Below are 25,107 nucleotides of genomic sequence, written 5' to 3'. Positions count from 1 at the left end.
AAGCAACAAACACCCGTGAATCTACTGCACGCGGCGATCAAAGAATAGATCTTGCCGCCACCACCGGCTGCCGCGCCACCACCGCGCTGCCATCACGCCAGCAATCGGGTGATCGCTGGTGGATTGCCGAAGAAGCAATTGTGCTGAAGGCCAGTATCTTTAGGTCAATAAATGCGCCTCGCCCATCTGCTGTAAAGTTCATTCCACCACAGATTTCGAAGGGCCATAGGTGCCAATCATGCGAACACCTAAGGGGTGAGGAAGAGGACGGGTCAAGCAACAGGCGGTCCAAATTCAGCGTTTCTCAGAAACAAAATGACGACTGCGCAGTCTGAAATGTGTCAGACAACAATGAAATAGCCACTTTATTCCACGATCATGAGATATGACCACCACCTGTAATCCGTGCAGGCCGATGCTCGTTCTTGAGGTATTTCAACCTGCCCACTAATGGTTGTTGTCCCACAATGAAATATCGTATGCTCGTATAAGTGCCAGCGATCACTCCGTTGCCATGATACCCGTGAGCCGCCAGCAGATATATCTCACGAGGCGCTGCTGTTCTAGATGGACTTCAACCACTCACCAGCGTCTTCGCAGAAAAACGTGCAGCAAACAGCGACTTTAACATGCTGCTCTGCTATCCTACCATTTCTCCCTCCTACAACCACAGTAACCTGTTAAATACAGCCTTCCCATACATCAACCTTGGGATACGCTACACACGCACCCATTCATCATCAACACGACTTTATCCATTCCAAATAGCCAACTACACAACAATATCTGTTTCGCCTAAGCCCAACTGAGATCTACGCCTGCAAACCCTGGAAAACCCCTGGCATGAGGGTGCCACCATGGATGAGTATCAATCCACTTATGCGGGAATATGTCCCATCAGTGGCAATCTTATTTCAGGTTTCACGGTAATTCCTTCTTGGGGCCGTGATAACCGTCTTTCTTTGAATGTACAGGTACCTGAGGGCGTCAATGAGGCTACGATAATGTCCCTGCGGTGATCCATTGGTTGTATGGCGGTGCTTCTTATGCTTTGGGAGTGGATAACATTCATAATCCTAGCTGATGAATCCTACTTGACTGTCTTAAATGCAAGCCAGAAAGCCTACATGAGAAATTCATTTTGTTGCTAGTAACTATAGGTCTTATTATCGACGGTCCTTAAAATGTCGATGGATTGGCTAATTTTGATTTGGTGAAATAGGACTTGACTTCTATGGATGGATGTCAACTCAGCGATGAAGATACATGGATAAGTACATCGGCTCTTCATGACGGTATGAAGCAGCTCTTTCGGTGGATGAAAAGTACATTGCCAATCTGGTGGGAAGGATCCGATAGGATTACAGCTATGAGAGTTCAGGTGCCGGAATTTAACATCTTCGTTGGTGAACAGAAACGAGTTACTGTTCTCTGCGATGACTTAGTCTTCGGCAAACCCCATCAATACGTATAACACAGAGTAGGCCTCATCCTCCCAGCGGTGATGCCGCGCCGGAATGTCACCGCACCAAACATACAGAAGAGGTACTGAGCGCCACCAACCTCCCCGCCTGCGCCTCGCCCAACCAGAGTGTTTTCAACCGCCAGTCACTATTCTATAAGGGAAGTCCCTGTACTCGGAACTGGCGGCGGTTCCTTTGGTCCAGGTAGTTGGCTTCTGCCCTGCCACTGACGGGGTATATATCCTGACGGGACTGATGATACTCTCCATCAGCAGTAATGACGCGCTGCAGCTACTACGCCAACTACTAGTTGGCAATATGGCACACGACGGAATGAAGGCCTCGTTGCTGATGATAATATGCCTGCTGCATTTGGAGACTTAGTCCGGCACTTCGCCTCCCAGCCGAGACAATCAGATCGTCCAACAGATACAAGCCTGCCTCCCTTCCCCGTCAAGGCCCCCAGCAACTCTTGCTTGGGATTGGGCTACATCTTCTTGTATGCTCGCCATATCCGCCACCGCCCATGCACGCAGCAGTGCTGCCTCGCCGCCATGTCAGCTTGGCCATTCCTCCCGGGCCACCATGGGTGAGGATATGTAACCAGGGCTGTCCAACATTATTAACCATCATTTTACATCATTTACCAGTACCCTACTAATTCTCCTTGACAGATACCTTTACCGATAACACGACGACCCCAGTGGCGGCGTCCTGGCTGCTCCAGCAACCAGGCATCTCTGCCAGGAGCCCATCAACAGGCGTGCAATGCGGGTGCTGTCCGATTTCCTGCAGCGGCTCCCAACTCCAGCCGGGCATGGATCATGGAGACACTGACGCACGATCCAGGTTACTTAAGGTGCTCTGTAGAGAAATTGTTTGCCATCATGGATAACCCATGAATGGTGCTTTAGTGGAAGAAGAAAGTGGTGGTTTATAAGGTAACTGGAATACAGTACAATTCATACTGGAGATGACTGATTAAAGCAAGGAAATAGCCGAGTACATTCCATTACCGTAGCACTATGGTTTAATCCGGCATATAGCCCCGGCCATTATTATAGTGAACTGGGCGACCATTACGCAATTCAAAGCATTCGCGAGATCCGTGGACAGCCACGCCCTTATCCGTGAGCATAACGATATCAAAATAGCTCCTGGTTAATGCTCCAGCAGCACGTCGCGTCAATGCGATGTCGCCTGTTAGTCAGAATCAAAAATCTTCACTGACCGTACCAGGATACGAGTTGCAAACGGCTGGCTCGTGGAGAAGTATCCAGAAGTGCCGCTAAGCAGGGTTCCTCGGGATAATTCCCCCGCGGATTGCTGTGGCTAGGCGGTGGCGACGAACTGATGCCTTTCAATTTCCAACATCGATTCCATCCCCACCATTGTCCGGTTCTATGCCTCTGCGCTCTCGCCCTCTTGTAAAGCGGCGTTTGATCCTCCAGATGGAGCTGGCAGCAGCGACCCTGCTGGTTCATCATATTGTGGTTGCATCAAAAGTAAATCAATCGCTTCCAGGAGAAACGGCGCTGCAACATGGCGGAGCATGCCGGAAAACCCGGCACCGGTCGGCTGGAGCAATCTGCGCGGACAAGCGCCCTGCCGAACAAGTGTCGTGCGTGTATATTTGTGGAGCCGTGCCGAAGGAAGCGACCTTTAGGATTTGTTGTCAGTTGTTTATCACATGCGGTTTTACTCTGTGGGGCTGATAATGCATGTGCGCACATCCTCGGTGGATTGTAACTGCACGAACTGAAGGTCAAGAGGTGCACCGTGCGTGCGTCCTATCGACGCCCGGCACGTGTGCTCGAGGCTTCGCAATTTACGCAAATCCGCGTTTCGATCGGGGCACCCGTAACCATGTGCCAGCCATTCATCTACGAGCAGCCTTTAGAGAGCATCTGCTTTTATTTCGCAGAAGCCAAAACACCCGGCGAGCGTGTCCCCCCATCAATACCGCCGCCTTTGCCTTTGTATGGAGCGCCGGAACAACCAGATACCGAAGCTACGGCCTCAAAATTACGGCAATGCCGCGCAACCGGCGACTCTTCCCTACCCAAAACCGATCCGGCCGCTCTTGTTCCTTTATGAAGCCTACGCATGCAGGTTTCAATCCAGTAAACCAGCCGCATGAGATTGCTAATGCATTTAAGAGACAGTTCCTGCTTAGATAGTTGCCCGGATTAGATCGTATTATATCGCATGCCCATGAGTTTGGTATAGATTCGTGTGCATAGGATGTGCTTGCCATTTTATTTACTGCTTTTAACGGGCTGCTACTTATATTTATTTTGCATATTTGAAGTTGTGTGCAGTTTGAGGCTGTATGTAATTCCTCTTGATGAGTGTTATTGGTCGCATTTCATATAGTATTCCTTTGTTGTTTTGTTTTTAGGTCGGTGCCTTGTGGCTGAGAAGGAATTGTATCACAGCCTTAACTATTAATTTCCTATATTCGTCTCCAGCCCTTTCCCTGGGTTGGATTTCTTGTCCTGTAAGTCCTTCTGTTTCCTGACTCCCAACTCCTAATATATATAATAGATTCTTGTATTAGTTGCCTATCACCCTTCTTCTAGATCACCCTCCTCGCTTATTCCTAATTTTATGCTTGGGTAAAAAGGTATTAAACTGGGCTTATAGTTTCATGATATGGTTACAGATTTTATTCCATTATTTATCTAATCCCAGGCATTGGTTTAACTTGGATATAAATTTCTAGTGCTGCCAGAGGATGCTTGTATCCTGTTTCTCATAGTTATACAGGGTCTTGTGTGCTCCTTTGTTAGGAGGCTGCCTCAGGAAGCGCTGATGGCTAGACCTTTGCAGCTTTCGGCAGATGCTTAGTCAGGTGCGCGAAGTGTTTATCGGGCCTGAATTTGAAGGCCAGCAAGATTAGGTTATGTACATATTGGTCTTTATCTTCCTCTCCCATATAGATACACTTCCTTTTCTGCACTTCGTAGTGTCTCCGCGCATTCAGCTCGTTACCGAGACCTCACACATATAATAGCCACTATCAACGGAAGGCCTAATATCATGGCTCACCAGATACGATGGTTCTAACTGTGTCCTGGCTGTCGCCCAATGGCTTCCAAAAAAAGCCTGGAATAAGTGGGTTCAATGCTCTGTTCATTGTAGGCAATCTAATCCCGCAACAGAGCCTGGAACGCACGGACCGTGTAATTTCTCCAGTACTTCCAAAGCTCTTCATGTATTCCGGACTTGTTGGAGGGAGCGGTGCGGATGCTACTCGGAGATGTTAAACGATTGAGGAGGGCCGCGGAAAGGTTCGCAGAATAACCTTTTGAGGTCACTAAAGTGGCGGATTTCAGCGGATGATCTCTACTTTCTTGAAAATCCGGCATCTCCTCCACTCTGGCCGTGGCGGGTGTCGGTGAGTGGCAGAGAAGCCGGTGGAGAGAGTTCCAGCGCGTCAGAGCAGGTTTCCACGCCGACGCGTGCAGGGGCGCGAATACTGATGTTTTCGAAAACCGGCCCGCGGCGAAACGCCCGATGGTTCCCCGTCTATCTTTGTTGCGGCGAGGCTGCCTATCCTGAGGAGTGAGCACAGTATCAACGGCATGGGCCCGAGGATGCCCTTCCGGACCGAGAAATGACTCCGCCTGAAGATATAGTGCAGCTTAACCTGGGACCGTATAAACCAAAAAGCGGCGATGGCAGAGCCAAGGTTCAGCTTTCCAAGAGTTGCAAGCCATATTGACCGCTGGAACCGTGCGTGATCACCACGTCGATGGGTATCGCAAGTAATTTTTCCATCTCTGTATATTGGATCATAGCGTGAATATAGATATTTTGTCGGTGGTAAAAGTACGTTTTGCTCTTTTTTTCCATTTAGTGATGTAATAATTTCCGTGACTTTGGCATCTGGATGAGAACTGCACTGGAAGCATTCTCCTGAAATCTATTGACGAAAGGAGATTTCAGCAGGCTCTGATCTTGAGGGTAGCCGCAAGTGCGCTCGAAGCGTTGCAGACCACTGGCGATGAGCCCGCAAGTGGGGCATTGCTGTTTCCAGCCGCCAGTTGATCGACGTTAGCGTGTTTCGGCCTTTCGCCTGGGACTCGAGTGCCGCACGTGCCGTATCGGCACCAAAATAGCCCCAGCGTGATGTGAAACGCCGATGAAAGTGATGAGCGCCTGCACGGACCAGTAGTAGAGAATTTCCCCATGAAAAGCCAGACTTCAGGCTGGATTCGCTTCACAGCAGCGAGATTCTTGCCAGGTTGAGCGTTCACCTTTCGTTCAAGGTCGTTTTGTGTGTTCTGAAGCCGTGGGTAGATTAAGGCCAGTCTGGCATGGTCATCTGTTTTTGATCAACTTTTCCATTCATTTCTCCTGGTACCGTCTTGATTGACCGCCGCAGGTGCGCCGTACTGCGGCGCGAAGATTGCTGCGGCCTGGCAGACTTCAGCAGCTTTATCCAGGGCCCAGGGTAGCAACAAACGCATGCATTACCCTTGAATCCCCGGCCTTTGACAAGCGCACCGCGACAGAGTAGATTCGGAGTGGCAGTTTACTTCATTGTAGCGCCGCCAGCTCGAGATCAATACGAAGTCCGGGCGGTAGCTTAATTTGGGTTTCCGTCCATCCGACCGCAGGTATAATCGAGACCATCCCCGCTAATTGGGCCTGTCACCCAGGTACGGTACAACGTCATTCGAACCAATCCTCTGGCTGGTATCTTCGCAGGGCTAAGCAAGGATCGTCCACGACCCCTGTAAACCGGTCTGCTCCCCATTCAGGTACCCCAATGCATCTCGGGCATCGCTGATGATAATTCTCTACTCTCCAGGAACGCAGGCGTAGCCTGCGCCCACTTGCCAGAGGTGCTTGCGGATTGTTCTTCCAATCGCTGCGGTGTCTTTCTAGTTGTGAGGATGCAGACATCGTCCTTAAACGTCGTATGACGGATATCTCCGTCGCAATGTAGAGTCCTGCACCATAGGCAGTTCGTTCCCAGTCATAGAGCGAACCCCGCCTTGGTTTGGTCCGTGCGCGCCTCACTTCAGTACGCGCGTAAGCGTCAGTGCGATAGCGACCCGCGCCGGAGCGCCACGCGGTACTCTGATGGGAAGCAGCCAGAGCAGCTTCAATCCTTCTTTGCACCTTGACGATCTCGGCAACCTTGACCAAATCCTTCGAATTTGAGGTACAAATGGACAAGCTTCTGCTACCAAGTTCTAAATGTAGCGATTGAGAGCCCAAAGCAGGAGTTCCCGTCGAATCCCTAGGGTTTTGGCTGTAGGACTCACCGTCGAGCCATCCAGACCGAGCTCTTCATTGGCAGTTTACTTTAAAACCAATTCTTGAGGCAGACAGACTTTCTAGGCTGTCCGTTGAGTCGGCCTGCGCTAAGATGCATGTGTCCTACTCGGGACGCTGCCCCTGAACGTCTCATGGATGAGAGACTCCGAGCCAACCACTCGCAGACGTTGATGACGGTAAGCCAACTTAGTTCCCGAGGCTTCCTGGCTGTGGAAGCATTGAGCAATGATCGCTTTCACTGCAGAAGCCTCTCGATCAAGTCAGCCCGCCCCGCCAGTATGGCGCCCCAGACCGCAAACAGCCCAACGCGGCAAAACCGCATACGCTGCCCGCCGTACCGTTTGACCGACGTAGCGGCGTGCCATCATGACTTTGTCTCCGCGATGCACTCTATACGCCAGCCCATTTATGGCATGCCTATTCAGCTGCGGCGGTAGGTGGAATTCTCCGGTTCCCCATCAGCACGGCGATCCTAGTCGCCAAGGCGGCTTGGATCAGCCGGTGGCCTTTGGAACCTCGGCGGAAGGAGTTTCAGCTGCCGTGGCCTGCGCTGTGGACTGCGCCGGAACAGAGAGAATAACCTCATTGATCGAGATGCAGAGAAAGATCAGCCCTGAATAGGACGAAGGATCCGAGGATAGGATCTCAAGTAACTTGATGTATTCATCCGACCCATCCCGTGGCTTCAGTGAATACAAATAATCACCATGCCAAGTTCCACAATACAGAGCCGTTCCACGGCGTGACGTGGAAGGACATATCAGCATGGTGCGCTGCCCATCATATATCGTAATTGGTGCCAAAGTCATCAACCGACATTCTCCCTGCAATTCCCTACGCGAAGTTTGCGGTAACCTGAAAGAGAGGCGTGACATCTGACGCCTGCGTGGATATTGAGCGCGTCCACGACCAAGTTGAGGAAACTGAGGAATGGAAATCGCAGTGAGAACCTTCGTAGATGTCTTCGAACAATACTTGGGCAAAGCTGTCCGTTTGCTGACGTGGAACCTGAGAGGCAACATGTTCTAGGCCAGCTGATCGTGCTGATGAACTGTTGAGGTTTGCGATTCGCGTCGTTCATACTGATGATTTCAAGACTTTGAGTAATCCGGTAAGGAAGAATCTACTGCTAAAGGTAAAATGAAACGGCGTGCTCGAGATCGCGTGACCTTCGCTTTGTTTGATCCTGTCCGCGACTTTGATGCTAATACGCCGCGCCGCTGTGCACCTTTGAAATTATCCGTTGGCGCCCGGTCTTCCTCCTCATGAGAGGGAAGCAGACAGGCATCACTTCTGGAGGTGGTGAAAGCTCACATCGGCACCCAGCCCCTGCAGCGTCCCATTCTCGACGTCGCGACCAGCATCGATCAGCCAGCCAGTCAACGTACGCCAAACCCCGGCGTGGGTTTCTTATAGGAAACACTTCAAATCATGTAGGAATGTAGACCAGCTAGTCTGGGTTCATGATAATGTGATGGTATCCAAATATGACCGTGTTATCCCGTCCAACAGACACCACTGTAACGCGCATGATCAACTCGCTCCGTTTCGCCATTGATGGTAATTTTAAAGTCGGTCAAACTCCCTTATCAGCATGGCCGCAGCCGACATGCCTCGGGAAGACAGGCGGTGGCATTTTCAAGACACCTCCTTGAAAACAGCCCTACCAAGCTGTGGGATCCATTGAAAGAAGGCAGTCCGCATGACCAAAAAGTTGCATTTGCCTTGCCCGCAGGGCTCCTTTGAACTTCGGAGTATAAAGTTCTTGAAGATTGTAAGATATGGATGAATGCCACTGGCTAGGTCCTTCTCATCCACGGGTGGCGGTTCTCCTCCAGATCTGGTGATTGGATAGGAGGGAGACATCTTTCAAAATCCCACTTTGACCCCTTGTTCAAATCTGAGCCAGCGGCATAATGGCTGATGCACTCTGGAACCAATGTGATATCGAGTTATGCCTTCCGAGCTGTTAGGCCTGCTGCAGTTGTCGCGAGGCCCGTGCAGGAAATCGATCCTGTCGGTGGTGGCTGGTCTTCCCTTCTGCGGTACCATAGAACTTGAGCATCAGGCTGGATGGCTTTCGCACAAATTCCCTGCGATAGTGCCTTGTAGTGCGTATCCATGGGGAGCAATGTAGATATCGTTCTTTTGTAAACCATGTCTGAATATCCATGCGCCAAAAGTGAGTCACAACCCAGGTCCAGAAGTGTGGGCATGTACATCCAATGTTTCTGAGGGAAGCCGGAGCGCATTGACTCGACCTTCTTCGATAAACGCCCAGCAGCGTCTCATATGTACGTCTTGGCTTTGATTCTTGAGGCTGATGTTTAGGTGTATGGATGGAGGATGAATCCTCCTTGTTTCTACAGATTGCTCCCTGTTTGGCTTCGAGCGCCATAGGTAGTGAAGTGAGAAAGCAGAGGATTTGAGGGGCTACTGAGATTCACCATCCTGGTCAATCTGGCGGTCTATCATCTGCAGGCTAATGAATATCTCGGGATTCTCTTGGGACCAGGTGCTCCAGCAGCTACCACTTCACTAAAGCTAAGTGCGCATGTAAATCGGACTTCGCACAGAGGCGCATGTCCACGCACTCATGCGCCGAATCACCTTCCGCCTTGGTTTTGGCAAAAGCATCCAGCATCGACAACCATGTTCAGGGCTGGGCACTCCACCAGGCCCCCGCCTGGCCGCCACACCGGGTCACGAAACAGCCAGCCACGATATTCCGCCCGCTCGGGAGTCTCGATACCTATATGGATGTCAATATCAATACAGTTTAGCGCCGGTCCCGTGGAACAATTCGTCGAGATACGTTGCTGTGTTGATTTTGCACTCGTGACAGCACCTCGCTCGTCTTCGATAGTATATTCAAACCTTCAATGGTGAGTTAAGGGAGCATAGCAGACACCGACAATGGGTGGTAAAATCTCCTTGATTTTAAAGGAAAGCCGACAGAACGACTTTGTCGGAAGCATCCACTTTCAGAGCTTACAGTTCTGGTAGACGAGATATTTCGAGCTTAAGCTCTGTACGCAAGTGGGTTTCTATAAGAACAAAATGTCCAGCCCCTGCTCGCCATCCATGTCAGAATTGACAATCCAAGCGGTGTGCTGCCATATCAATCATCCAGTAGGTTCCAGCGCCCTGAGGAGAACATGCCGTAGGCCCTCAGACTCACTCTGCCTGCCATTGGAGCAAGGCTTGTTCATAGTCCACTACCTTGGGAGACTGATGGGACTGTTTGATGGGGTCTCTGCTAAAGAAGTAACTTCCGGGACTACGCGTGGAAGAGCGCCGCTAACCTGGTACAAGCTTGGAGCATAGGTATCTGCGATAAGCGCTAAGGTTTGTAAAATAATGACGTGATATAATTCCCACAGTCTGATCCGAGCTTCTTCAGAATAGATATTGCGAAGTATAGTCACTACGATCGTCGCGAGGAAGATAACGATGCCACCGACACATCTCTTCGGCAGCGCTTCGCTCAATCATGCGCTGCGATGCATGAGGTGTAATCGCTATCCACCCTTTGAATCGGTGCACTTCGAAGTGATAAAATACACAGTGCGTTGAGCCCTGCGCGCTTGCTCGACAGCAGCCGCGCAACTCATCATCAGGCTCATAAAGGAAGTATAGGTCCAGATAGAAGAGGATTCCAACAGTAGGTCTATAAACTGAAGCTAGCAGTAGCTGCAAAGCGTTCGGGCTTAAGTCGTTCCGTCACCAGATTATGAACATTCTCAGGTCTACTTGAGCTAACTGATGAGATAAGGTATGCTCACAGAAATGCCGACAACATTTCCCTTTCCATCGACACGACTAAGCTTTATACATATCTGCAAAGTGAAGGAAGGGAAATATCGAATTGAATGTATCGAAGCTGGCTAAACGGTCATTGCTGGAAGGTTAATTGGTTTCTGGAGGGATAAGTGAAGGGACAGTCTCTGATGCCTGGAATTGGTATCGTTTATTTCGTCGTGATCCTGAACCAGTCGTGGGAATACGTAGCGCGTGCATCCGTCCTATGCGTAATTCGCCCATTTGTCCAAAGCGTTTGCCCGTCCGTCAACGCCGGGCACGGTTAATCAATGCGGAGGCGCAGGGAAGACCTCAACTGCCGCGAAGGCGACATGCCTTCCAATCACGACAAAATCTGCAGAAACGGGCGCCGATACCGTCCCCCTGATCCCCATCGCCTCCAACCGCCACACTTGTACTCTGGACATATGTCCAGCGGTCAGCCAAAGGACGGTAAAAGCTTGACCTTCACAAGCTTCCTTGAAGCCGGGTGAGCCTCTCGTGAAGCAGCCCCGCTGGAGAAGAATGGCCTCGTCAAGCTCCACCAGGAGATGATTGAATGCCCTCGTGAGGCCCCTTCAGTAACCACCTGGGCCGGCCCCCACTACGGTGGCCGCAGTACCCGACAGCGAGAATTCTTGAATACTATGGAGAAGGCGTGATACTAGCAGTGTCTTGCCCTCTAAGGAACAATTAATAGTTCTAGTAAGCGGCGCTTAGGCCGGTCGAATTCATCGGTTTCGAAGCATCGCTCACAGTATCATCCACTGCTGCTCTGTGTGGACTAATACACACCGAGACCAAATCTTATCTGGATGCACCAGAACCATGAAAGATATGGTCGATTCCGGAAACCCAGAAGTGAGCCAAAAGGCCGCATCCACCAGCGATGTCCAGCCAAAGCCTGGGCATCTGGTCGTACCCTTGCCACCACTGGGGAAACAATCCATAAGTACGCAACAACGACATCGGCATTCTCCCGGTGACTTCTAACGAATAAAGTAACCATCACCGGGTTTTAGCATTTCTCACGTAAAATGGCAACTTTCGGAAGAGGCTGGTGGATTCTTGTTGTATTGGAGCGGATTGGCAGCGATTACTATGTCATACTTGTCACTGCTATTCAGTAGCAACGGCGTATTTCAGATCAATCACCTTTGAAAAACTAGGCTGCGGTGCTGAGCTGAGCGAGCCTCCGCCCACCGTCTTGTAGTTGAGCACCTGGAGCTGCGTCAAGCAATAAGAAGTATACGTCATCAAGAGCTTCCAGTATTCGCTGGGTGTATCGCATGACCGGTGCCAGCACCAAGCTCCAGGACTCCATGTGGGATGCTTGTGTACAATACGCTTGACAATACATCTTGTTCAGTGCAGACAGGATTCCATCAGTATGAGATAAGTTTGAGGATGCCAGCCCCCATTCGGCATGTCATATAGGTCTACTTCTCCCCTCGCAGGATCGCTGGCAAGGCCTTACTGAGGAATGATTGACTGAAGATCCACGATCCCTGCAGACTTTACCGACCATTGCCAGGATGCCTCCTCAGACATTGGGGAATTGGATTTGGCTGGAACAATAGAGTACTTCAGAGCCCGCCATCAACAGCAATGCGGGTTAATTCACGGTAAGAGCTGGTGGTGGACGGGCATAAACCTGCAGTATCTGAGTGGATCAATTCATCCAGTATTTTTCGCAGCAATAGTATAAAAGTGATCATATACGCATTCTCGCCAGCACTCTCCTCCTCTAGGCTGAGATGGCAGGGAAGATACCAACGAATACCCAAAAGGGTCGCTCTCCCACACCACGTGCGCGAACATGTCACGGTCACTGAAGTGTCGGCTCGAGGGCACTCTCATGACCAAGCCCCGATCTGGCACCACAAAGTGCTCCATCCGACTGCACAACGACACGCCCCCATTCTCACCCCGTCCACGCAGCCCACAAAAGCTGATTTTGTATGAAAATCTTCTAAAGTGGTTAGGATAGCCGGTGAGTTTCGACGAATTCTTTTATGAAACGAAGTTCACATTCGGTACAGCCTACAGGCAAAGGCAATACATCAAGGCGGCAGCCTGGTACGATGCCCCCAGCATAGCTGGGTAGCGAGGGATCCGAGATAATTGCAATGGCAGCCCAAGATGCAGCGGCTTGGTCCGAAAGGAGCGCCTCGATCGAGTGCTGGCGCTCAAAAGCGTCCGGAATAGCTAAATGCCAGCTTCGCACGAGCGGTACAGATCACGACATCTACAGGTGCCAGAAGGCGGTGCCGCCTTTTCCCTTTGGGGTGCACCGCCAATAATACTATCACGGAGAGCTCGGCCAAGACAAAGCGCCACAGCTGCTACTGTAACCTTGCCGTGCCGATCCGTCACCGCTGGCACGCCACGGTGCGGTTTCCATCAGAGTCTGGCATCCGACACCGGAATTCCTTGTCACGGGAATCGTGTACCTCGGGTTTGCCGTATTCTATCCCATGACTATGTTCTTCCAAGATTAATGGTCTCTGATGACAACGAAATTATTGGACCTCCTCGAGTAACGCAAGGCATTGGCTTGCAGCCGCAGAGCCGCAGCCAAGCACTTTGAGAAGAAAAGTAAAAGGCAGCTAAAGCAACTCTTTGGCCTTCCGTGTTTAAAGCCCCGGGCCCAAGGCATCTCCCTCCAAGTGCAGAATATTCTCCTAACACATCTCGTTTGTTAATCTGCTGGTAGATCGCTGGCTCAATAGGTGCAATTGCGTACCACCAAGATTTGCATCTTCGGACACGAGACTCTTCCAGTGATTCTTCCCATTGTCCCAGGAGTATGCTGGTAATCCTTTGTCATGCATGGCTGCTTTCCCAAAAAGCTTCTTGGAGAAACCGCCCAAGGTCATTCAAACAAGCTCAGACATCAGTTCCCAGAGGCAAACCGACGGTGGTCGAGGCAGCCTTTGAGGATCATTTTGCCCGTGAAAGTAACGAGGTATAAAGAACACCTGAACTCACTTCTTTGGGCTTCAACGCATCCAAGACTGGACTAGCTGAGAGCCGGATGAGGTCCGATCTCAAGGATACACGCAATTCCCAGGGAGTTTCTTGGCTGTCACTACTGACTCTCCAGTGCCTGAGAGTATTTCGTTTGACCATGCAGCATTCTAATTCCAGTAAATATCGGCGAAACCCTTTGATATCTTTTTTTCAGTATTGCACTGCTCCCCTGTCACGCTTGAAAATCCATGCAGCTGCCCTGGGTGCGTCGTACTTTGATGTTGTATGCCTTCAAGGATTCTATAGATATGGCCAGTACTTACAGGGCACCATGTTGGTGTGAGGGTACGCCACATCAACCTGTAACACTCCCTTTGCGAATATTTTCTTCATGGTCTAGAAGTGCCCTTGGCTTCGAGGATTGTAACGTAATCGCCCGATAACGTCGCTGGCGGGCTCCATACTTAAGGCCACCACGATTCTCCCAGAAAAGATGGCTTAAACACACCACTCGCGTCGAACTGAAGACTCAACGGCTAGTATGCCACCGGATTTTGAACTGGCTTAGTGTGTAAACTCCACGAAGCATTCTCATGGTATCCTCTGCCGAAATGATCGGGTTTACAGGCTACTATTTCTTGCCGACGAGCGGCCAACAACCGCATCGAGACTGATTCCCACACGCACAAAGAAGATGATCGTAGACGGCTATTTCTAATTGCCACAGCACGGCCGACCTTACCACCGCCGCCGATCAGAGGCGCGACGAGTGGCCTTGTCCGCCGCGAAGCCTCGAAGGACCACGAGGGCCGCCCACGAAGGCCCGGCTGGTGATAACGCCCGCCACAATCGCCCGACAGACTCCGCGTAAAGACCGGAGACAAGCGCAGGACGTCGCACCTACTTTATTCTGCCAATACTGCGCGCTCCTGGTCCCGCAAAACGCCCATGATCCACTGCACCGGGCATACTCCGTGGAAAAGGACATTGGCGTCTGCCCCTTGTTAGCTCTTGTATTCCCCTCAACAACCCTGTCTAAATCCTCGACAAGCCCCTCCTTGCCAGTAAGCATGGAGACCTTTACAAGGCGGTTCCTTTACAGCGAGGGTCCAGGCCAAACCCTCACTCCAGGTCCACGCTTCGTTGTTTTGACATATCGGGCTATTTGTTCGATGCTCGGTATAGTGGAATCCGAGCGTGCTGAGAATACGAATGGGCCTGCATGATTGCCTTTTCTTATGTATCGACTTCTTTGTAAAATTGACTTGTTTTGCGGATTGTGTGGAACGCGGGCTCTCAACATTTGGCATGAGCGTTGGTCCCCTTCCAAAACCGAAGCAAGGAACAACCGCCCTCAACGGACAGCCAGGGCACGGATGGCCATGGCATAGTGCTTGTTGGAACACTGGAGATGGTCGTAGAATGGAGCTTCCGGATTGAGATTGTCAGCATGTTTTATGATGGTCCTGGCCCTTGATGCACAGAAGGCCATCACGCCCATGAGACTCCGCACAACTCCTCCAGGTGGGCCGGATTAGGGTCTTGATATCTGCCATGCTGAAGCCGTCCCTCTGGGCTAAACACGACGCCTTTTGGGTAGAATGTCTGCTGATTGCGCCTCTTACGGGACTTGGGGCCTGTAGGGTTCCAGTCCCATGGTATTCGGAAATATTGGCATCGAATCCTGAACCGGACCAGCCCATACAGCGTTCAGTAGGTTCGGCGGGATTTCACACGTCGCCTGGGCCTGAATTCGCGGCATGGTAATTCCTGCGGATCGGCTGTCAACAGAGTTGACCGCGGTCTGCCGAATGATGCACTCATCGTCGCTACATCTTCAGCGCCTGATCCAGTTCTGCATTCACGACGTGGCAGCGCACCTTCGCCCGGCACCTGTCAGCATCCCCATCCTCCACGCGACATCTTGATGTTTTGCACAGCATGTGTAGGCTCATGACCGACATGTAGGTCCAGGTCGAGTAAGAGCGAGACGCCACCCCTACAATTGCTGTCGCACCGCTGTTGTGGAGGTTTCTTGACTGCTTTGGTGTAATGCTACTCAGTGAGCTGGAAATGGCATTATAGTCATTGATGGCCTCTCAGGTCGAAGAAGTACGAGACACGGCATATTTGAGAGAATACTCGGCGATGCCTGCTGCATGCCATCGGCTGATTGTGTCCAAATCCTGAGCTGATAGCGTCATGATAGTCCGCGCCATCGCGCCAACAAAGACCGGGATGGACGAGCCAGCATCTACCAATGGTATATCCTGCAGCTTCTGAGCGCCTCGTATGTCGTCTCGAGCGCTGTCGCCGTTGCGTGATCCACGTCTCCGCCCCAGCCGCACCGATGCCGCGCCAGCCGCGCATCAAAGCGATGAAACATCGTCGTCCAGCAATGCAGGGACTATTCTGGACATCTGGCCATGATGCCCCTGGCCATGCCATGGGTGGTTTTGAGAGTTTAACCGTTCAGATCTAGATCCCCAAGACATCCTTAGGGTCATTACAGCTGCGTATGCGACGCTACATCGCCCAAAATCGGCAGGCAGTCCCGACATACAACAGCAATTGGCGTCTCTACGCGATGGACTTTAAGATCAACAAAATAAAATTTATTTCCAGCAAGGGTATTGAACAATAACGCGGCCTCAGTAACAGGAAATCTCGAATGACTACAGTAAGAGGTAAGGATGGGTATACATAACCTTTCGAGCCTTATCCTTTATTACGGGCCCACCCCATTGAACAGCAAATTGTTACCCACCGCGCCTTCGACAAGCTCGATCCATTGCACTCTGAGTCTACTAACCATGTCTTGGGTGGCGCTCAATGTCCCTGTAAATTTTCCTTGTTCCCACTCATTTCAGCTCAAACAAGCGGCAGCGATTCCGGTCGCCAGGAAACTTGTTCTATTCAGCTCCTCTTCTGACCTGGCGCGCATCACCAATCTCCCCACCAACTCTTCCCAGTCGGGGCATCGGCCATTTCGGATGCTACATCGTGTAGATGGGCCACCTGGCGCGCATAGGATAGATCACGCTCGATCAGGATCACTGCCAGTGCTGCACAGGAAATCCTTGGCTCCGAATTGGTCACATGCTCCTGCAATATTGCAATAGATTGCATGCTGCGCTGCCAGCAGCTCTGCCATTCATACGTCTACGACTTGTCTGCTAGTGGGCATCGTTCCAACGCCCCCAATAACAAACCATATGGTGGCACTCAATTGCTCTCGTCCTTGAACCCTGTAGAGATAGAATGTGGACCTCAGCCAGCCATCAGTTTTCAATGCATATCAGATTGGGTCTTCAAGAAACAGCGTTACATCTAGTATCCAACTGACTTCGGTGCAAACTTCCGTGTGTTGCCCTCCCTCGGTTACGTGACAGACGTGCGCACGCTACCGTATTGCCTGTATTGTTTCGCACGCGCCGCTATCACAAATGCACAGTGAGGGCGATGGCCCCAAGCATAGGGCGTGTGATAAAGCGAATATCTATGGCAGGATTTGACTAGGAATAAATTAGGTATTCCTTGAGTCTCTTATCTTTTGTTCTGAACTCATACTTAGAAGTTGCAACTAGAGTTCTAGGGTTATGGAATTTGTGGAACTAAAACATAGCTGGCTACAAAAGCCTCTTCCAATGCCTGTAATCAGTTTCTCCCACAACCTTCTAATGGTGGAACTACGCAAAATGCAGGTATAGAGACGTCCAGCGATGTTTGCGCCGCCATGGCTTTGTTTCAAAACTACAGCTTATTTGCCCATTACCAAGGGCCAGTCTCTTCCGCATCCACCGCGGAGGCCATCATCCTGGCGTAAATCTCCCGCACGTCCAAAAAATGCAAGCCCATGCACTGGAAAAGCCATCTGACGCTCGAATCTTTGTTGAGCTAATTTCATTCTCAAATCAGTTGTTGTGCTCATTTCGAGCCTCCTCGGATCCCTGAATGGAATGCAGGGAGGGACCATCTGCACACCTGAAACTACCGGGAATGTACTCCCCAAGCAGACCGGGGCCGGGTTCCGGCTTGGACCCGGAGTGGTTTCGACTTGCACACACTGGCACAGGCTCTGATGAGGAGGCCCAACGCCCCCCACTGATGGAATCCTTCCACCCCCGCTATTCCTAAGACTCAGGAATGAAACCGGAGGGTTGAGTCTGAACCATCTGGGGGAGGCTGCAGCCCTTGAAACCGAGACGCATTCCGGAGAAGTTCTATAATCGGGATGCCCGAAAGCAAAAAGCTCTCAGTGCCAACCCATGACAGTGCCCACACCTGGCAATCCTCCAGCCCAACCTACCTTTCTTTCCTGACTGCTTCCACCATCCCAGCCTAGATCAAAGTTCATTGCATGGGAACGGAAATGGAACTTCGGCCTCCATCGATGGGATCTGACTTTGAATGTGGGCGCGATTTGAACGATCCAGAGACAATGGGATGACTGCAGGCGGCCAGGAGCTGTGGCAGCTATTGCCCGTCACGGAGGGTTCAGGTTCACTGCTGCACTGCTTTAATGGAGCCTGCACTCACCACACAGGAGCACTTCCTTCATCATCAATTTCACATTGTCCTGAAAAGCCTGCTTTTTCCTGGTTGCCAGATTTTCCCCTTGCATTTGAGGAATGACAAAGCCATCGCGGGAGTAACTGGCTACCTTCCTTTTGAGCGCAGAGGCGGGGAGGCCTGGCCGCGCCATCCACTGGATCCGCCGCGTACTAGTAAGTCTCAACGTGAATTAATGAAATTAAATTTACTGATTCCATCCGCAGTCCGATGTGGACTCAAGCACGCAAAACGGTCACAAAGCGTGACCTACTCTCCGGCGTGGCGAAAGAAACCGTACATGAGTGCCTCCATACTGATGCGCTGCAGGAGGGAAGTATGCAGCCGTTGAGGGACGCAATTGAGCGGCAGCAGTTTATTGATCCATTTATGTGGACCCATTAAATGCGTTATATAATTTTATTTCGGTTACTCGCAGCTGTGGTGAATGCCGGCGGTTCCCTACTCCTGCATAGAGGCATTAAAATCTGAATGACATTGCGGTTAGTAGAAATAAGAAAAACTAAGCAATCTGTTCTTTTCTAAACTTTCATTAAAATTCGGGATTCGCTCTGCCGCTGGAATTTCTATTTTGCCCTGTATAAGCACCGGTAGCTCCTTGTTGCCACGTTGTCCATAAAGACGATATAGTCAATCCCTTCGCTACTTATCGCTATGACCAGCAAGCCATATTTGTGCAGAAACTCCCAAAACTAATGCAATTATTCGTGTACTCTTACTCTCGCCCAATCTGTGTAAAAACAAAGAGTGTTTCCAAAACCGCAGTGGACGAAATAAATAGTATGTATTCACCTGCCTAGATACCGCACCAGCGAGACCTTCCCAAACAATAATTGGGCACCAAGTATCGTAGAACTGTATTGTAATCAGAGGTAGTATACTCTGTAAGGATTGTGGAAGAAGCATTCGTTTCGAGAATCTCATCCGTATACTCCCAAAGCAAGGTCGTGAGTAATCTGACGCCAAGTAGCGCCTTCCGTCCAGACGCTGGCCCCAACCCCGGAGCCTGGCGAAGCCGCCGATGAACCCCTCCGCGCAGGATTTCCGCCCAGAAATTCGCCCGCAGGGTGTACGCTTGCAAACTCGACGATCTCGCAGGCCAGTGCAGGGCGTTCGGCATGGAGACGCTTCTGTTTCCTCGCCATGTAAAGCCTTCGCCTCTCCGAACTCCCGACCCACTCCCCACTAGCTTTGTGCCGCAGTGCTCGCAGTTCGGCGCATCCAGGCGCATTAACGGCCGTCCCCGGGACCATTGGCTCCTGCGCCGCAACGCCGGTCTGCGTCACGCCGCCGTAGTATGACCGGTGTCGTTGATGAGCGCGGCCTAGCATTGGTGACATACTGCCATTCCGGAGGAAGATGGATTTGTTCGCTGAAGCGGGAAGCCGCAGATTGTCTAAGAGGGCGTGGAATGGTGACCATGTTGCCGTTCTATGAGCAGTTAGGGTCCTGTCGGCACTGTGCGCACGGTGACTTCCTGACGCCATCCGCCAGAGCGCTGAATGGACTTTCTGGGAGTCGTTTCAAGACGCGTCAAGCGTTTGTTTCGCGGCGCTCTTGCATGCATACATACCGATGGGGACGATGTAGCTCCTTTGTTCCTTTCCTGTGCGGCGCGTGGGGACCCCGATATATTGGATGACGGTGGAGGTGATCATGTCCGCCATTACACGCCGGAAGTGCAGAGAAGATGGTATAACGGCATCCCGAGATGGTACTTCTTTACGAAGTCCGGAAAGGACTGATGAGATCCTCTGGCACCGGTTCTGGGATTCGATAGGACACCGTCGCGTCCAGGAAGCCAAACCAGACGGCATCGACCCACTCAAGCACGCTCTCGTCCCGGAGCTGGCCATTATCTGCTGGGTATTCCTGTCCTTTGCCCTGTGTTGAGGCTTAGTGGTCCTCGCGCGGAGCAGGGCTGTGGCGTCATAGGGCACTTCAGCCGCTCGAGATAGCTGGTGAGTCATGCCGTGCCGGAAGAATCCTTCCACACCAAAGTTATGAGGCGTATTGTTCGCGGTAGGCTCTGCCGTGACTGCCCAGATAGTCGCGTTGCGGTTCAACAACGGTGACGGACCCTGCAGGTTTTGATCCCGGAGATTTAACCGCGCATGGCGTCCCCGAGCTGCCACCGCTGCCAAGAATGATCATGATCAGTGAGATGTAGCGCCGCAATGACAATCGCACGGCCAGACTGAGATACAGACGACGCTGGGCGCGACCAAGGAAGCTCGCACTTGGCTGCCATCTTCTGATATCGGGAGAAAAGTTGAACAGGCCAGAATATGCCAGCCCAATGCGCAACATCGCCGGTTTAAAAGCAACAGATGACCACTCAATGTCGCCAAAGCGCCATCTTGAGTTTGCTTCCTGACCTGCAAAAACGTCCTCGCCGACTTTGGGATTTCGCGGCTTTATCGGAGACCCGGTACTTTAAGGCTCCTTGAACTGGTAGGGCAGCGCTTAAATCATACGGCTAGTCACGTTAGTTTTCGGATCAGCATTTGCAGAAAAAGAGTTTTGCGACTGGAGTTTTTCACTGAGCATTCTTTGATGCCGCCGGGCCGCTTTGAGACCGTACGCAGCGTACGTCTGGTCTTCAATCACATTGAAAACTACTGAGCTGAAAAATGGCGCGGACTCCGCATGTCTGCGGATTAAGGAGGACGCGCCATGAGATTCCCCACCTTCGGCTGGCAGCAGACCGTACTTCCGGACGGCGTAAAAACAGTTCAGATTCACGACAAAATGTATTTACCACGCACATAGCCAAAGGCGCCAGCCAGATTTTGAAGTGTCAGTGATGACCTGCGCGTAAAATGATGACCCGCCGTTCCACCCATTGGGCCATGCGCCTTTATATTGCCTGGCACCACGCGCTCCTCAGTTGCCTCAGTCCTCCACTGTTTAGTCTAGGGGCTTCTTGCACCTACCGCTTGTATATTTGACCCCGATCATACGGATGGCGATGTCGGATTATTGCAAATCTGAGCTAGCCCGTGAGCTGAAATGCAAGGATATGGACGTTTGCCTGTGAGGCCGGGATCCTCAGCCGGCCACGTAGGGACGGCGATGGATTCTGGTTTGAGGAATTTTTGATGGTCAGCTCTCTCTGCAATCTCCCACCAAGAAAGTTGGCTGCGGGCGAGGCCTCCTACTGAGCGTGAGGCCTCGTGACGGTCTGGCTTCAGCTGGGACTGAGCTAGGCCCTCGTCTGAGTGCCAGTAGCCCGGAAGTCTTAGAATCCACGTAGTCTGGGGAGTGTGGTAGATGCCCTTCAACCACCATTTCGTGTGATACCGAGTATTATGTCCCCTTCAAACGCCTTTAAAGACCCCCAGACAAGGACCCCTACCCAAAGCCAAAATCAGACATAAGCAGGAAGATTATAAGTAGGAGAACCAGAAAAAATCAATACCAAAGGAAAAGAAAATGCCTTTATGATTCCTACCTCAGCCCCAAAGCAATTCCAAGAATGAGTTTTATTATTCTGACAGGAGACACCGGAGACATTGGGTAGATATGATGTTTATTTTATTGAAGGGACAAAGGATTTGGATAAGTTCAGTACCCAGGGACCGGATTCCGGAACCATCAATCCTTTCCCGACTTCAGCGTCGAAGTAACTCTGATCTTCAACGGCTCTTGTACTCCAGATGATGGAAGACTAACGCTTCCTTCCTACTCTTCGATCCGTGGATAGTTCCCAACAACTCTGGCGATCGTTTACGGTAACTTTAATGCATCTCCATAATCGAAGTAGAGGTTATGAGCAAAACGTAGGCCTCGGAGCATCTGCAGCTGAAACGCCCGACAACGGCGGCGATCGTCGGTCGGTACGTGGACTCCTGAGCCACGTTCACAGGGATGAAACCAGGGGATTCGACAAAGTTCCGGCTCGCAGCGATTGATGCAGAAGCGCATTTTTCGTGTGCCACCAGGAATCACCGTCCGGTCGATAAAACGCCAACCTTCGAGGGATGGCCTGCTTTTAAGCGACCGCGACCGGGAGGAAGAACCGGTTTACCTGCCCGCAATGCCCGGATGGATCAGCCGATCTCGCGCCGATCGAGCTATGGATGTCTCCAACGCTGCCGAAGCGTGCTCGAATTCCCTGGCTGATCACTCTCTGAAAGCTGGCGATGTTCTGGCTTTCAGGCAGGAGGTTGCATGAGATGTGGGCTGCCGCTGGGTTGGCGGCGATGAGGCGAGGGTGTGGAGGGGTTCTGCCTGACCTCGTATCGCCGGTTTGCCTCGTGATCGAATAGACAGCTGGTTAGGTCCTGTAGGGTGATCTTTTCGGTCTATCGACGCTGCACTCTTTGTCAGCGGGTGTATCTCCAGAAGCTACGTGAATTTCCGGTCGCAGTGGGATTCTAGGGACGAAAACCGGCGACCAGATGTGGTTATCCGCCGATAGTACCCACGCGCCGCAGCGGAGGCTTCATCATCACCTCGAGAATCATTTCCACCTGGAAAGGCGCGAGCCTGAGTCCGGAAATCGTTTGTCGTGCCCCCGACTGCGGTCAAACGCACAGGCACCCGGTCAGCTGCGGGCCTTCGTCTGTGCGAGTTTCGAGACTTATACGTTACAAACCGCCGTCATTTCAGTGGCCCTACCCTGCGCCGCTACCTGCCCCAGCAGCCACCAAATAGATTGGATGTTCTTTGTTGAATCACTGGTCTCCGGCTCCTCCCAGCGCATCCGGTAAGCTCCCTGGCGACGCGCGTGCTTTACGCAAAGCGCCCGTACCGCCCATCAGTCATGGTGATTGAAACGGAGGCGCAAATGGGCCCTGTGAGGGTGTCTCTGTCCATCTGGCTTCCCGGCGCGCCAAACAAGTCAGTCCCCACGACTGAGGTGGAAGAGCATCTCGTCTGGAGCAATCCGCAAATACCTCTGGGTCTCTCGGTAGGAAGGCGCCGCGTGTCTGGCGTAGTATTAGAAATTGATGTCTCTCTTATAGGTATGAGCGCGGTAGATGGTCACCAAGCGCTAGTTTTGGTCTGGATATTTCTTCCGCTTTAATGATGTTATTCTGCGCATGCCGACGAAAGCACGCAGTACTCGTGAATTCAGCCGGTTTGAATATTGCGCCTTACCGGAATCTCGACACCGGCTACCCAATCAAACCTCGCATCAAATACACCGCCGTCGCAACTGGTTGAGCGAGAGACCGGTCCAAACAACCGGCTCAAATTTGCAGAATGCGTGAAGTGTACTTTACCGCCGTATTGGCAAATCGGCTCATTCTCGGCGTCTGGTAGCCAGCGGTAAAGACGGAATCCAATAATCGTGCTGGAATCGGAGAATGCTGAGAGCGTGCTTCCTTGGCGGGTGGGTTGTAGAGTCATACCCACTCGTGAAGCGGTGCTGGAAACGTGGTGATAAACAATAAATGGTGGCATGGATCGACGCTCGCCAGAGTTGGCCGCCGTGCATATGCAGTAAAATGCCTTCGCCACCATAACTTATCTTTAAGTCCTCCTATCATCCCATTTATCTACCTTTTGCCCCGGCGGTCACCGCGAGTGTTGAGTGCTCACCCCGGCGAGCGTCTTCGAGGTTCCGGATCCATCGCTGTGTTCTTGTAACCGTCAACAACTGGTTTCACTGCTGGCGAAAACCGCCTCCCGGTTTCTATGCGAGACGGTGAGGAGGCGGGCGGATGCTGGGCTAAATACCATTCTTTTGCATTGTATTTCTTTCTAGATACAGACTGACTTTCCGCCTCGAACAGGGACCGCGCAGTCGATTCCAGTCACGCTGGCATACCAAACTCGTCAACAGTTCAAAACCTGTTACATCAGCAAATATGGCGTAGCGAGACTCGAATAAATCTCGCGCATGATGGCGTGTATTAATGCTGAATTATACCTTCGCATTAAAACCCTGGCAACGCAGAAAAAATCGATTGCTGCTGGCGGTGAGTCGGTAGAGATGGTCTTCGAGAGTGGCGGACAATGAGATATCTCCTTGAGGCGAAAGATATCATGGTTTCTGGTTAGCTCGTGCCACCTCTACACCACCGACGCAGGGAAGTAGTCACGTCCGTTTTAAAGCACCGTGGGCATGGATTGACCGGAACTTCTATGGGCGCGGCGGGCCTGGTCTCCCGCCATGGAAATGGGCCAGAACTATGGTTTTACTCCAGCCCCAGTAACGTCTCCGTGAGTCCTCCTCGAACGGAAAAGTGCTGGCCTGCACGAAGCATCGGCACTCACCAAATGCATGGAAGCTCCTGCCCATCCCTGGAAGTTTAATTACAATTGTAGGTGGATGTGCCAAGTGCCATCCAGCGGTTTTCAGCAGTGTAAGAGACTTCTGGCCAGGGTGCCAGAGGCCGATATATACATGAAGTCAGTTTCACTCCCTCTACTCTGGCGAGGAAAGCATACCACATAATAGGATGGCATCGAAGAGAGCCCTGGCGGACAAGTATCTTTTAGAGGCTGCCGGTCACTAGTAATGGAATGCGCCTCAGTCAGAATCATGATCGGAACCAGCTCACCAAAGGGCGGCGAATTTAGCCTGCCCCGCCATCGCTGCCGCTCGGAAGCCATCACCACAAGTTTGGATGCAGAGAAGTACCCTGTTTCTGAGATTGATGATTTCTCCGGAAGTACCGTCCCGGATCTCGGGTGTGTGGAAAACGAATTTGATATCCCTGCAATGAGCATGGTGTTCTCGGCAAAACTCCGCACCACCAGACCCGATCCTCATGATATCCAGATCACTCACGAGAAGCCACTCTTTCGAGGAAATGGCGACAATTGAATCTTCGCCACCGCGCTCCCCGCAATTTCGAATGCATGCTTTCATCCAGCTAGTGCTTCAGTCACTACGTACTAGCGCATGACTGATTTCGACCATGTGGTTTGTTTCTGGCGGCATTTCTTAAATTCCCGGACCCGGTTCACTTTGATCGTGCGTTTAGCTCTGTATGTTCATGGGCCGCTTGTGAAGTTTCGGGTGAACAGATCCATGATCTCAGTGACATAC

General features: G+C 51.6%; 12 protein-coding genes across 12 annotated transcripts; 5 read left to right on the top strand and 7 right to left on the bottom strand.

Moving 5' to 3' along the window:
• Nucleotides 1-2,493: 2,493 nt before the first annotated feature.
• On the bottom strand, nt 2,494-2,950 carry ATNIH1004_001967 (uncharacterized protein; the record flags this gene model as incomplete). The annotated part of the gene is made up of 2 exons (XM_033566662.1): nt 2,494-2,663; nt 2,695-2,950. 2 exons carry the CDS (start codon nt 2,948-2,950, stop codon nt 2,494-2,496), a joined length of 426 nt encoding a protein of 141 aa, XP_033420727.1.
• A 55-nt stretch (nt 2,951-3,005) lies between these two features.
• Nucleotides 3,006-3,560, top strand: ATNIH1004_001966 (uncharacterized protein; the record flags this gene model as incomplete). Its single annotated transcript, XM_033566661.1, has 2 exons — nt 3,006-3,137; nt 3,228-3,560. 2 exons carry the CDS (start codon nt 3,006-3,008, stop codon nt 3,558-3,560), a joined length of 465 nt encoding a protein of 154 aa, XP_033420726.1.
• A 1,052-nt stretch (nt 3,561-4,612) lies between these two features.
• On the bottom strand, nt 4,613-5,938 carry ATNIH1004_001965 (uncharacterized protein; the record flags this gene model as incomplete). The annotated part of the gene is made up of 3 exons (XM_033566660.1): nt 4,613-5,092; nt 5,465-5,793; nt 5,833-5,938. 3 exons carry the CDS (start codon nt 5,936-5,938, stop codon nt 4,613-4,615), a joined length of 915 nt encoding a protein of 304 aa, XP_033420725.1.
• Nucleotides 5,939-6,143: 205 nt separating this feature from the next.
• ATNIH1004_001964 (uncharacterized protein) lies at nt 6,144-7,120 on the bottom strand (the record flags this gene model as incomplete). Its single annotated transcript, XM_033566659.1, has 3 exons — nt 6,144-6,763; nt 6,862-7,003; nt 7,055-7,120. 3 exons carry the CDS (start codon nt 7,118-7,120, stop codon nt 6,144-6,146), a joined length of 828 nt encoding a protein of 275 aa, XP_033420724.1.
• Nucleotides 7,121-12,375: 5,255 nt separating this feature from the next.
• Nucleotides 12,376-14,755, top strand: ATNIH1004_001963 (uncharacterized protein; the record flags this gene model as incomplete). The annotated part of the gene is made up of 2 exons (XM_033566658.1): nt 12,376-12,515; nt 14,257-14,755. 2 exons carry the CDS (start codon nt 12,376-12,378, stop codon nt 14,753-14,755), a joined length of 639 nt encoding a protein of 212 aa, XP_033420723.1.
• A 603-nt stretch (nt 14,756-15,358) lies between these two features.
• On the bottom strand, nt 15,359-15,977 carry ATNIH1004_001962 (uncharacterized protein; the record flags this gene model as incomplete). Its single annotated transcript, XM_033566657.1, has 2 exons — nt 15,359-15,584; nt 15,646-15,977. 2 exons carry the CDS (start codon nt 15,975-15,977, stop codon nt 15,359-15,361), a joined length of 558 nt encoding a protein of 185 aa, XP_033420722.1.
• Nucleotides 15,978-19,021: 3,044 nt separating this feature from the next.
• Nucleotides 19,022-21,392, bottom strand: ATNIH1004_001961 (uncharacterized protein; the record flags this gene model as incomplete). Its single annotated transcript, XM_033566656.1, has 8 exons — nt 19,022-19,532; nt 19,570-19,612; nt 19,675-20,238; nt 20,300-20,500; nt 20,579-20,813; nt 20,870-20,995; nt 21,065-21,183; nt 21,263-21,392. 8 exons carry the CDS (start codon nt 21,390-21,392, stop codon nt 19,022-19,024), a joined length of 1,929 nt encoding a protein of 642 aa, XP_033420721.1.
• Nucleotides 21,393-21,844: 452 nt separating this feature from the next.
• Nucleotides 21,845-22,278, top strand: ATNIH1004_001960 (uncharacterized protein; the record flags this gene model as incomplete). The annotated part of the gene is made up of 2 exons (XM_033566655.1): nt 21,845-21,940; nt 21,982-22,278. The coding sequence occupies 2 exons, from the start codon at nt 21,845-21,847 to the stop codon at nt 22,276-22,278; spliced, it is 393 nt and encodes a 130-aa protein (XP_033420720.1).
• Nucleotides 22,279-22,451: 173 nt separating this feature from the next.
• On the bottom strand, nt 22,452-22,809 carry ATNIH1004_001959 (uncharacterized protein; the record flags this gene model as incomplete). Its single annotated transcript, XM_033566654.1, has 2 exons — nt 22,452-22,624; nt 22,698-22,809. 2 exons carry the CDS (start codon nt 22,807-22,809, stop codon nt 22,452-22,454), a joined length of 285 nt encoding a protein of 94 aa, XP_033420719.1.
• Nucleotides 22,810-22,869: 60 nt separating this feature from the next.
• Nucleotides 22,870-23,077, top strand: ATNIH1004_001958 (uncharacterized protein; the record flags this gene model as incomplete). Its single annotated transcript, XM_033566653.1, has 2 exons — nt 22,870-23,016; nt 23,072-23,077. 2 exons carry the CDS (start codon nt 22,870-22,872, stop codon nt 23,075-23,077), a joined length of 153 nt encoding a protein of 50 aa, XP_033420718.1.
• A 103-nt stretch (nt 23,078-23,180) lies between these two features.
• Nucleotides 23,181-23,573, bottom strand: ATNIH1004_001957 (uncharacterized protein; the record flags this gene model as incomplete). Its single annotated transcript, XM_033566652.1, has 1 exon — nt 23,181-23,573. One exon carries the CDS (start codon nt 23,571-23,573, stop codon nt 23,181-23,183), a length of 393 nt encoding a protein of 130 aa, XP_033420717.1.
• Nucleotides 23,574-24,573: 1,000 nt separating this feature from the next.
• On the top strand, nt 24,574-24,882 carry ATNIH1004_001956 (uncharacterized protein; the record flags this gene model as incomplete). The annotated part of the gene is made up of 1 exon (XM_033566651.1): nt 24,574-24,882. One exon carries the CDS (start codon nt 24,574-24,576, stop codon nt 24,880-24,882), a length of 309 nt encoding a protein of 102 aa, XP_033420716.1.
• Nucleotides 24,883-25,107: the final 225 nt, after the last annotated feature.

This window comes from Aspergillus tanneri (assembly GCF_003426965.1).
Source record: "Aspergillus tanneri strain NIH1004 chromosome Unknown AapTan_13_pilon_pilon_pilon, whole genome shotgun sequence".
Lineage (NCBI taxonomy): Eukaryota > Fungi > Ascomycota > Eurotiomycetes > Eurotiales > Aspergillaceae > Aspergillus > Aspergillus tanneri.
The sequence above is the reverse complement of the archived record's forward strand: the minus strand, read 5'-3'. Positions and strand labels throughout refer to the sequence as shown.